Source organism: Nycticebus coucang, chromosome 13 (assembly GCF_027406575.1).
Source record: "Nycticebus coucang isolate mNycCou1 chromosome 13, mNycCou1.pri, whole genome shotgun sequence".
Lineage (NCBI taxonomy): Eukaryota > Metazoa > Chordata > Mammalia > Primates > Lorisidae > Nycticebus > Nycticebus coucang.
In genome coordinates, this window is record NC_069792.1 from 99,967,558 (window position 1) to 99,979,874 (window position 12,317).

General features: G+C 49.8%; 1 protein-coding gene across 3 annotated transcripts in view; it reads left to right on the plus strand.

Annotated features, from left to right (window-relative positions):
* Positions 1 to 12,317, plus strand: part of DENND3 (DENN domain containing 3) — a 61,358-nt gene that overhangs the window by 11,339 nt on the left and 37,702 nt on the right. For all 3 annotated transcript variants that reach the window (XR_008373836.1, XM_053558975.1, XM_053558976.1), the window contains 4 exons: positions 467 to 578; positions 4,552 to 4,671; positions 4,977 to 5,195; positions 9,224 to 9,339. Coding sequence is in view for 2 of the 3 variants with exons in the window: in XM_053558975.1 (XP_053414950.1) it covers positions 467 to 578; positions 4,552 to 4,671; positions 4,977 to 5,195; positions 9,224 to 9,339 (567 nt within the window). In the remaining variant the exon portion in view is untranslated. The remainder of the gene's footprint in view (positions 1 to 466; positions 579 to 4,551; positions 4,672 to 4,976; positions 5,196 to 9,223; positions 9,340 to 12,317) is intronic.

Consider the following 12,317-nt stretch of genomic DNA (forward strand, 5'->3'; position numbering starts at 1 on the left):
CTCCCCGAGTGCTGGGATTACAGGTGTGAGCCTCTGTGTTCTGCTTATCTACTATATTTTAAAATCATATACAGCACTTCAGAAGTCAGAATGAATTTTGGAAACAAACTTTCTCAAGCTCTTTCTTTCCAAGCATTGTTTAGTTATTCCTTACTAAAATATAACACGTGTATAGAAAATGCACAGATTCTAGTGGTTTTTGACAAACTGAACACGCCCGTGTAACCATCATCCAGATCAAGAAATAGAATCCGATAGCTGACCCCACCCTGCCCCTTCCAGACACCCCACCTCGCTGGGAATCACCCTCCTGTGGTCTGACAGTAGATTGCTCCACTTTTGGTGAAAGTCCTAGAATTATTAATGTGGACCCTTAAGGAGATTGGCTTGATTAGAAGAAATGCTAAGGATAACAATTAGACTCTCATTTTTATTTTGTGGTTTGTTTTTTGTTTTTCAATTTCAGTTTATTGATTCATCTGAAGCTCTGTAAAGATTTTGAAGTTGACAACCCTATAAAAGATTTTGCTGCAAAACTTTCTTTGATACCCAGTCCACCACCTGGACCACTCCATCTGGTAAATTAAATTTGGAATTATATTTTTCTTTGCAAATGGTAAAAGTAATATGTTGAAGAGCTATAACTACAGCTCTAGCTGTGTTTAAATTAAGGTTCTTACAGAAGGAAGCATTTGGTACACTGTTTCTAAAGGTTGAGTTTTGCTGAGTGGCTTTTGATACACAGAGGTAATATTGGGATATTTTGGTAGTTTAGCAAATTAGTTCACTTCTTGCTATGAAAAATACATAGAATTCTCAGTTCATCAGTGTAAGAATTTATTTAAGTTACAACTTTCTTTTTTGGTTATTTATCTTAAATATTGGGTATTGTATTTAATTTGTGTTTTCTCCTGCACAGTGTGATTAACAGAAAATAGCTGGTTTTATATTTTTTTGTTATTCTGAGATATGGCACTGTATTATTTTATTAGCTGACAAACATTTCCCAAACCGGGTTCTTTTCTGAGAGATGTTGGCTGTTTCACGACACAGGGTTCAGGGTTACAAAAAGCTGGAGGGTAGCAGACCCCTTCCCCTTTCGTTAGTGACACGTCATGCTGCTTGGCTGTGTGAAGAAACATGATTGACTCAGCATTTTCCAAACTGATTTAACCATATATAGGATTCAGCTTCTGTTTTTTTTTTTTTTTTTTGGCCAGGGCTAGGTTTGAACCTGCCACTTCTGGCATATGGGACCGGCGCCCTACTCCTTGAGCCACAGGCACTGCCAGCTTCTGGTTTTTTAAAAAAGACTCCGTCAAACATGTTGACATATTTAGTAAATGTCAAGTCACTGGCTTAGTCCCTGTCAAACAGTGTTTTCCCACCTTTTTTTATCTTGTGGCACACTTGACCTTAATTAAACTTCCACAGCACACTTACATATGTTGATTAAAAAAAAAAAAAAGAGTTAAAAAAAGAATATACTTTGCCTGCCACTGGGCCCTGCATCTTCTCAGCCCCAGTGAGAAAGCTGAGTGAGGGTGGCAGCTGGTCCCAGCGCTCCCCCCAGTTCCATCTGTCCCCGAGCCTGACCCACTGCCTTCAACTTTCGTTTCCAGTTTGCCATTTCTCTGCCATCACCCCATGATGGCCACCGGCCCCTCCCACCGGTGACCTCAGGACCACTGGTCTGTCCACTCCAGTTCATTCTCGACCCTTCAGTTTGTCCTTGCATGGTGGCCGCAGAGATCATTAACACTATAACTGTCCCTTTTGCCCACTAGTGGGTGTGATTCACTTGTTTTTCAAATCATGGGCTTAGTTGGGTGTGCACAATGCAACATGTGTGCGTATGTGGGAACCTGCCAGGACAGGACGCCGTGCATCACAGGGCACACTCACATACACACATTTTCACTCACACTGGGACACTGGATGTGCCAGTGAACCTCCCGATGTCAGCGTTGGGCTGTGGGAGGCAGCCTGAATTCCTGGGCAAAACCCTCCCAACAGGTAAGCTGGGAGTCAGTTGTTCTCATTAACATTGTAACACATGGGGCTTCAGACCAGCTGGGAGTAACACTGTAACACATGACTTCAGACCAGCTGGGAGTGACACTGTAACCCACAGCTTCAGACCAGCTGGGAGTGACACTGTAACCCACGGCTTCAGACCAGCTGGGAGTGACACTGTAACCCACGGCTTCAGACCAGCTGGGAGTGACACTGTAACCCACGGCTTCAGACCAGCTGGGAGTGACACTGTAACCCACGGCTTCAGACCAGCTGGGAGTGACACTGTAACCCACGGCTTCAGACCAGCTGGGAGTGACACTGTAACCCACGGCTTCAAACCAGCTGGGAGTGACACTGTAACACACAGCTTCAGACCAGCTGGGAATGACATTGTAGAACATGGGCTTTAAACCAGCTGGGAGTGACACTGTAACACACGGCCTCAGACCAGCTGGGAGTGACACTGTAACCCACGGCTTCAGACCAGCTGGGAGTGACACTGTAACCCACGGCTTCAGACCAGCTGGGAGTGACACTGTAACCCACCGGCTTCAGACCAGCTGGGAGTGACACTGTAACACACAGCTTCAGACCAGCTGGGAATGACATTGTAGAACATGGGCTTTAAACCAGCTGGGAGTGACACTGTAACACACAGCTTCAGACCAGCTGGGAATGACATTGTAGAACATGGGCTTTAAACCAGCTGGGAGTCACATTGTAACATACGATCTTCAGACTACCCGGGAGTAACATTGTAACCCATGGGCTTCAGACCTGCTGAGAGTCACATTGTAACACTGGCTTCAGATCAGCTGGGAGTCATGTTGTAAAGTGCTGGTTTCAGACCAGCTGGGAGTAACATTGCAGCACATGGGCTTTTCCGAGGCCCTGCTGTTGTCAGGATGGCTGCTGGTGTATTTGACACTGACCAATGACAGTCTTTTCCTGTTTCCAGCTTCTCATGTGCAAATACCTATAGAATAGTCACTGAGGTCACTACAAGAAAGTAGGGACAGTGCACATTTAATTTTGTGACTGTTCTTCTTGACCCAACGCCCTGCCTCTTGGTTTCTCACCCTTCTGTGCCCCTCTTCCCCAAAGCCTCCCCATCAGGAAGCTTCCGTGGCTTCCCTCCTGACTTCCCAGCACTGTGCTTACTCTTAGCTGGTTCCATTCTGCTCTGCTCATCTGACAGCCCAGTGGGAAAGGGAGGCACCCGGTATTCCTGGGGGCTCACGTGTTCTAACAGCCTGGTGCTGGGAACTTGGTGTTCACAGCCCAGCTCCTCCACAGGCTTGAAGCCCCTGGAGATCCTCCTCTTCCTCCTCCCATGGCCTCTTCATCAGGTGCAAGCTTGTCCTTTAACACTTAATAGGTAGAACTTAAATTGAAGTGTTACTTTAGAGTAACATCTCTTAGAAAAATGTCTTGCTTAAAAATTTTAAATTACATGTCTTTAAGGAGCTTTGACTATTAAATTGAAAGTGCTAAGTGAGTAGATAATGTATTTTAACTAAAAATGAGATATGATACCTGAGAATAATCTGAATATGTTTGATTTAGAATTGTTTTAAACTTTTTTTTTGAGACAGAGTCTCACTATGTCACTCTTGGTAGAATGCCATGGCCTCATAGCTCACAGCAACCTCATACTCTTGGGCTTGTGATTCTTTTGCCTCTGCCTCCCAAGAAGCTGGGACTACAGGTGCTGGCCACAATCCCCAGCTATTTTTTTTTTTTTTAAAGATATTTTCTCTTCCTTATGATTTTCTTTTTTTTTTGCAGTTTTTTGGCTGGGGCTGGGTTTGAACCTGCCACCCTCAGCATATGGGGCCAGTGCCCTACTCCTTGAGCCACAGGCACTGCCATCCACCCCACCCCCCTTTTTGTAGTTATCGTTGTTTAGCAGGCCCCAGCCAGGTCTGAATCCACCAGCCCAGGTGTAGGTGGACGGTGCCCTAACCACTGACCTATGGGCATTGAGCTATAGATTTAGAATTTGTGCTAATTGGGACAAATACTGGTTTGTAGTTTATCTTTTTTTCTAGACAGTGAATAGTGTGGTGATTAATTAAAGAGTTCAAGAAATTCTGGCTTACTTAGAAAAAGACAGTGACTGCATACTTACGTGTGGACCTTCATTGGCAGTTCTATCTACATTTAGACCAGCAGTTCTCAACCTGTGGGTCGCGACCCCGACCCTGTCATAGGGGTCGCCTAAGACCATCCTGCATATCAGATATTTACATTACAATCATAACATAGCAAAATTACAGTTATGAAGTAGCAATAAAAATAATTTTATGGTTGGGGGTCACCACAACATGAGCAACTGTACTAAAGGGTCACGGAATTAGGAAGGTTGAGAACCACTGGTCTAGACTATTATTCTGTGGCATATAAAGAGGCAGCATGAATCTTCAGAAAAGGTTCCTCATTCTGATGTGTTCTAACATAGTGAATGTTAGTACACTTCAGCCTCTGCTGGGAGCAGCTCTCTGAACTAATTACAGAAATTGGTCTTTGTAGATCTTCAACATGAAGCCTCTACAGATCGTGTTTCCTTCACGGGCTGACCCCGAGAGCCCCGTCATCGACCTGGACCTGCACCTACCTCTGCTGTGTTTCCGCCCTGAGAAGGTGCTGCAGGTGCGTCCCCTCCCTGGGAGCACCTCCGCCACTGCCTGCAGGGCAGCGGAGATGTTATCAGAGATGTTATCTTTGTTCATCAAAGATGATGAGCATGCAGAACCAGCATCCTTAAAATGTTTGTTTTTGCTTAAAGTCAGCATTCACAACAACGCATGACATTTGCACAAATAGCACTTTTGGGGGGGTCTCGGGTGGCCTGCATTTGGCACCTGGAACAGGGAGACTGGGGAAAACCTGTGCTTGGTCTGGTTTGGGGGGTTTTAAGTTGGCCGAGTCGGAAGTGTGCTGTGCCCTCTCCCCAGATCCTGACGTGCATTTTGACGGAACAGCGGGTCGTGTTCTTCTCCTCGGACTGGGCGCTGCTGACGCTGGTGGCCGAGTGCTTCATGGTGTACCTGCACCCCCTGCAGTGGCAGCACACCTTTGTGCCCATCCTGTCCGACCAGATGCTGGATTTTGTCATGGCGCCCACGTCCTTCCTCATGGGCTGCCATCTCGACCACTTCGAAGAAGTCAGCAAGGTTTAGTACAGAACTTTAAGTGGGACCTTAAGTTCCTATGGGGCCGTGGAAGGCCTGATGTGAAGTTGTGTTTGAAAGCCTCTGAAGTGAAGGCGGACGTGTTGTGCCCATGGTCATTATGACTTCTGTCTCAGGGCCTATTGTCACACACGTGTGCACCCTCCTCCCATGTCCTGTCTCCTTGGTTCTCAATGGGTGAACCTGGGGTGTTCAGGGACACGGCATTCCAAGTACCAGAGCCTCCTGTCACTCCTCTGTCCTTGTAAATTCAGCATAGTTCAAATGGCTCCAGACAGATTCTCAGTGAGGAGGGGCAGGTGTGGGGTGTGGGGACCTGTGTTCAGGTCTAGCCTCTGGCCCTTACTAATTTTATGACCTTGGGTGAGTTACCCACCTTTGGGAACCTTCAGTTTCCTCATCTGTGAAAAGGGGTGTGGACGTGTCCTCATGGGGCTGGGCTCCGGGTGGAGGAGGATCTCGGCATGTGGCCAGGGCTTGGTAGGTGAAAGTCCCGTTGTCATCGCTACACAGTTTCTGGCTTTATCTTCATTAACTAAGCTTCTGTGGTTCATGCCCTGTGGGCCTCCTTCCTAGGAGGATTTGTGTGCTTGCAGCATGTGGCTTGAAGTGCTACAGGGTTTGGTGCCTGCTGAAGGCAGTGGCAGTTTACTGGACCTGTGTCCCTGTCCTAGTGCTAAAGGACAGTCCACATGCTGACCTCATCAGGTGCGGCTCTGGATGGCACCTGGCCTGCACGGAGGGCTTAGCAGGTGGTAGCTGTTACTGCTGCTGTAGTGTTATACCCTGTGACACAAGGTGGCGAGCTGATGGCACCAGTTATGACAGCTACTGGCAGGCAGAGGGGGCTTGGTTTTTTAAAATGGCTTTACTAGCTCAGCACCCATAGCTCAGTGGCTAGGGTGCCAGCCACATACACTGGGGCTGGTTCAAACCCAGCCTGGGCCTGTTAAACAACAATGACAAATACAACAACAACAACAAAAAAAAATAGCTGGGCGTTGTGGTGGGTGCCTGTAGTCCCAGCTACTCAGGAGGCTGAGGCAAGAGAATTGCTTCAGCCCAAGAGTTTGAGGTTGCTCTGAGCCATGATGCCACAGCACTCTACCAAGTGTGACATAGTGAGTCTCTGTCTCAAAAAAATAAATAAATAAGGTAAAATAAAATGGCTTTACTGAGATACAATTTACATGCACAAAGTTTATCTGATTAAAATGTACAATTCAGTAAATTTTAATATGTTTATAGAATTATACAGCTATCTACTCTCTAAATTTGGACTTTTTTGTTTGTTTTTTTGAGATAGAATCTCACTCTGTCACCCTGGGTACAGTGCCATGACATCTTAGCCCAAAGCAACCTCCAACTCCTGGGCTCCAGCAATCCTCTTGTCTCAGCCTCCCAAGTAGCGGAGACTACAGCTACTCAATGCCTAGTGTCTCTATTTTGTAGTGATGGGGTTTTGCTTTGCTCAGGCTGGTCTTGAATTCCTGAGCTCAGGCCATCCACCCACCTTGGCCACCCTGAGCGTTAGAGTTACAGGTGTGAGCCACCTCGCCTGGCTTAAATTTGGACATTTTCATCTCTCCATCCCCACCCACTCTAGACACCCCTGTGGCCACTCATCTGTGTTCTGTCTCCTGGCTGTTCCTGTTCCGGACATTCCCGGTGGATGTGGCCCAGTCACTTGAAGTGTGGTCCATTTGTATCTGGCCTCTCTCACTTAGCATCAGGTTTTCGAGGTTCACCCCCACTGCGGCACCCATCACTACTTCATTGTTACAGCATTAGGATTTCAGTGTATAAATATGCCCTGTTTTGTTTATTCATTCCTCACTTGGGGAACACTTGGGTTGTTTCTACTTAACCCTTTGAGGAATGGCCAGACTGTTTCCTCTGGCCATGTAGGAGGGTCCAGCTTCCGCTCATGTCCTCGCAACACCTGTAAGTATCTGTCTTGTTCCTTACAGCTCTCCTAGTGGGTGTGAGCTGGCATCTTACTGTGGTTTTAATGTGCATTTCTCTGATGACTAGTGATGTTGGCATCTTTTCATGGGCCTATTGGTAGTTCCTTCAGCGTAGGTTTGCATTTAATATTTTATTTTGAAAATTTCTGAGTGTAGGCTGGATGAGGTGGCTCACGCCTGTAATCCTAGCACTCTGGGAGGCCAAAGTGGGTGGATTGCTTAAGCTCAGGAGTGCGAGACCAGCTTGAACCAAAACCCGTCTCTACTAAAAATAAAAAAGAAAACTGAGGAAAAAAAAGAAAAAGACACAACTGAGGCAAGAGGATCACTTGAGCCTAAGTGTTGGAGGTTGCTGTGAGCTGTGACACCATAGCATTCTATACAGGGAGACGGCTTGAGACTCTGACTCAAAAGAAAAAAAAAGAAAAGAAAGAAAAAGTTTCTGAGTGTACACAACATCTGGGAGAAGAGTCCCAGAGTGCCCATGTGCCCCTGGCCATCTGCAGCAGGCCCCTCCTGCCAGTCCTGTGGGCACCCTCAGGCCCAGACGCCAGGCACCCACCCATGAGGCTTGAGTGTTGAGAAAGGCAAGCTGGGCTGGGCCCTGTGTGTCTGTGGCCAGGGAGCAGGAACATTTCTGTGTTCTTGCCAAAGCGAATGATTCACCAGGGGGAAAAACACACTTCAGGAAAAGGCCAGTCAGACCTCCAAGGAAAGAACGGAAAAATGTCACCCAGTCCATCTTGCAGACAAGAAAAAAATAAGAGATTATCTAAACTTTAAAGTCATGTTTCTTTTTTTAGTCATGGGGGGAGAAGATCTTGTTTTAGGCACTTTAGAAGGGAAATTGTGGGCGTACTATTGTAACATGTCCAGTCATCAGTCATGGAAGAAACTCCATTGGTGATTTAAGTGTTCTGGAAGATTTCAGAAGCAGCACCTCTTTGGAGCTTGTCTGGATGTCTGTTTTTGTAGCTCATGGTGGGCCCTGGGGGAGGGAGCTGTGGTGGTCCCAGAGCACTTCTGCGGCCACCGCTCCAGTGGGCTCTGTCTGCCTTGCACACTCAGTGTATCTAGGCCCGTGAGACCTGGAGGCTGAGGACGTGTTAGTGCCTATTTCAAGTGCCACCAGAGACAGGCCTTCAGAGGTGGGGCCCTGGCTGAGAACCGAGGGGTTGGGCCTTCAGGCACCTCTGGAGTCACACTCTGGGGACTGTGGAATCTCAGAACTCAGGTGGCTGGTCACTCAAGTGCATATTTCACATGGTCCCAGTGGGTGGGATCATTTAGCCCAGGTCTCTTCCCCTGTCTGGTTCTTGGCGGGGTAAGGCTGGCTGGGATTGAAGTGGGTGCAGTGGGTGTGGAGTACTCGTTAGAGTTCTGAAATGTTCCCTCCGGGACTCCACGGAGTAGGACCTGATAGCGACATATGCTGGAATCTTGGCTCAGAGAAGGGCTCATGGAGAAACCAGCCGTGGTCTGTCTACATCCTGGGACGCTCAGTCTTAAGAAGGAAGGGACATGAGTGACATGGATGAGACTGAATGAAATAAGCCAGTCACAGAAAGACCGATGCCATGTGGTTCCACTCAACATGTTCCCAGAGGAGTCAGATTTATAGAGAAATCAGACAGTTGAAGGGGGGTGCCAGGGCTTGGGGACAAGGAGGGGAGTTAGGGTCCCAGGGAGACAGAGCGTCAGGTTGGGAAGGCGAAAGTTCCCGAGATGTACAGTGGCGTGATGTGCTTAGCTCTGTGGAAGTCTACATCTGAGAGTGGCCACAAGGCTCAGGTGTATGTTTATTTTACCACACTTGGGGAAAATAAGAGAAAACATATTTAGTCAAATTTAGCACATTGGCATAACTCACAGTGTGCACCAGATTTTTTGTAGAGAAAATACAAAGCTTTGTGTGCATAGTAAGAGGGTAATTTATTTAATGAAGACACTATCTTAGTGCAGAATACATTTAAGCATTTTCATGATGTGCACAAATTCAAAGATTGTTACATCGATCTTCACACATCAATCCTTACTTTCTAGGAAGGTGATGGCTTAGTTCTGATAAACATCGATCATGGCAGCATCACCTACTCTAAGTCCTCGGACAACGACATTCCCGACATCCCTCTGCTGGCCGCACAGATGTTCATTCAGAGGTAACAGGAAACAGTATGTATTTGAGAACATCTCTGTTTAAGTTCTATATTTGAGACACCCTTTGAGTGTCTTTTCTGATTTTATATTATGGACACATGTTTCATGTATTTGTAGTTGCTATAAAAATGATTTGTCTTTATTTTGATCCTTTTAAAATGCTAAGTATGGTCTGCCAGTCAGGGGACCCTCTGTCTGGTACCCCAGGATCCTGTGCCTGTGATCTCTGAGGCCCCTTCTCCTTCATTCACTCTTTTACTGAGTATGTGTTGGTTACCCTGGCCTGCACCTGGCCCCGGGCAAGGTCCTTCAGTTGCTGTGGCCCCGCCTGAGTGGCCTGGGGTAGGTGTGGCCTGGGGGTCCCTGAGCAAGATGCTGTCCTTTCCCTCATGTCCCCCGGAATGTGAATGGGGCTTTTATTTTTTTCATACCCTGTTTTATAGCTTCTTATGTTTCCTTTCCTCTCAGTTACTAAACTTCAGTGGCTAAATCAGGTGCCAGCAAACTTTTTCCGGAAAAGGCCAACTCCATAAATATCTCAGGCTTCGGGGGAGAGAAATGGGGCAGAGACTGTCTCTCAGGAGCTTGCCAGTTGCCTCTCAGTTGCCTCTCAGGAGGCTGGACAGGGGTGCAGTTGTTAATTGTCCCACACAGGGTCTGTCCTGGGCTGACCCAGCAGGATGGGGTGGCTTCAGGGAGTAGCGGCTATGTGGGTACTTTTTTTTCCTTCAGAATTTTGTGACGTGGTAGCAGGAAACATCCTGCTCATCATTCCCCATAGCCTATGGGATCTGGCTGCCGTCAGACCTGCAGCATGGCCCCGAGATGCCGCGCTGGAGAATGGGGCACTTAGGCTGGGCCGGGCTTGTTCTGGTGATGCCAGCAATGCCATTTGTATTTAGATGCCAGTTGTAACTTTTTTCTCACTTTCTTTTGTCTTTCTGGAGATCACATGAGGAAGGACCTGAGACCTGGGGACTGGCGTGGCCTCCCTCCTCTCAGCTTCTGACCCTCATGTGGCGTCCCTTATTCCTGACCCTCACCTGGCATCCCTTATTCCTGACCCTCACCTGGCATCCCTCATTCCTGACCCTGACCTGGTGTCCCTCCTTCCTGACCCTGACCTGGCCTCCCTCCTCTCGTGTTCTGACCTTCACCTGGCTTCCCTTATTCCTGACTGTGACCTGGCGTCCCTTATTCCTGACTCTCACCTGTCCCTTATTCCTGACTCTCACCTGGTGTCCCTTATAACTGACCCTCACCTGGTGTCACTTTTTCCTTGTAGCTGGGTGTTTTCTGCAGAATACTGGGAGCATCGCCTTTATTAGCGTCCTTCCACCTTAAATGTTAAAGGGCCCAAGCCAGACCGTGCTCAGAGCATAGGAGGGGTGTGAGTGCCTGGCACCCAAGGCTGCGTAGCCACAGGCTGGTTGGTGCCCAGGGGCCCTGAGCAGGCTCTGCTGGGGCCTTCTCTGCGTGGACTTAGGTGGCGAGACTTGCACTCCTGGTGGTTGTGCTTACTTTCTGGGGAGCAAAGGCTGTTTGCCTGACTTTCAGAGGGGGCCGCTCTAAAACTGCCCTTCGCCAGCTTATGGTGGAAAGTTCCCCATCAGAGCCGGTCTGCCCCCAGGGTCTGCACGTTGTCATCACATCGTGACCAGGATTCCAGAACCTATGCACATGCAGGGGATGGTCCCGGCTTTGGCTGGAACCCTGGAGTAGGGATCTGGGGTGTCCTGTCCCCTACAGTCGCATTAATGTGAACTAAGCTGTGTGTGGTCAGTCACCCAGGCTGCAGCGGGGAGTCTGGAGGTCAAGTGTGAGTCCCCTGTGGCTGTCTTGCCGGGAGGGACGGGGCAGTGGCCTGTTCTGCTTTCCCAGGACGTCTCTGGCTCTCTGCGTTGCATCATCATCACCCCTGCTTCCCCACCCTCCTGGAGGCAGGGACAGGCCCCCAGCTCAGGGCTGTGCTGGCTGAGTGCCTGGGTGAGATGCGGTGGGGGCTTTGCATGCCAGATCCCATTGTCTGTGCTCCAGAATATCCAGCCAGGAGACTGCCCCAGGCGGCATCCTAGTGTTTTCATGCAGGGGAAGTCACTGAAAGTTCTTCCTTACCTGAGTTCTGCCCCGTGAGAGGCCAGAATGGGGTCCACAAGCAAGAGCATCACCACTACCATCAAGGCTCCTCCAGGCAGGGGTGGTTTTGGGGTCAGCTCAGCCAGGGCTGGGAGACCCATCCCTGCAGCCCATGCCAGCTCCTGGCCTCATGCCCCCACCCTGTACCCTGCACACTGGCCCAGCACGGCCACCCCACCCACCACAGGGCTGGGTGCCCTCCCCACTGCGCCCCCCCCATCTGGTTCAGGCTCCAGCTGTGCTCTCTGGCAGCTGCCTCGGTCTTGCTCCCCGTCTGGCCTCCCGTCTCCTGTCCTGCTCCCCGTCTGGCCTCCCGTCTCCTGTCCTGCTCCCCGTCTGGCCTCCCGTCTCCTGTCTGCTCCCCGCCTGGCCTCCCATCTCCTGTCTGCTCCCCGTCTGGCCTCCCGTCTCCTGTCCTGCTCCCCGTCTGGCCTCCCGTCTCCTGTCTGCTCCCCGCCTGGCCTCCCGTCTCCTGTCTTGCTCCCCGCCTGGCCTCCCGTCTCCTGTCTGCTCCCCGCCTGGCCTCCCGTCTCCTGTCTGCTCCCCGTCTGGCCTCCCGTCTCCTGTCTGCTCCCCGCCTGGCCTCCCGTCTCCTGTCTGCTCCCCGCCTGGCCTCCCGTCTCCTGTCTTGCTCCCCGCCTGGCCTCCCGTCTCCTGTCTTGCTCCCCGCCTGGCCTCCCGTCTCCTGTCTTGCTCCCCGCCTGGCCTCCCGTCTCCTGTCTTGCTCCCCGCCTGGCCTCCCGTCTCCTGTCTGCTCCCCGCCTGGCCTCCCGTCTCCTGTCCTGCTCCCCGTCTGGCCTCCCGTCTCCTGTCCTGCTCCCCGCCTGGCCTCCCGTCTCCTGTC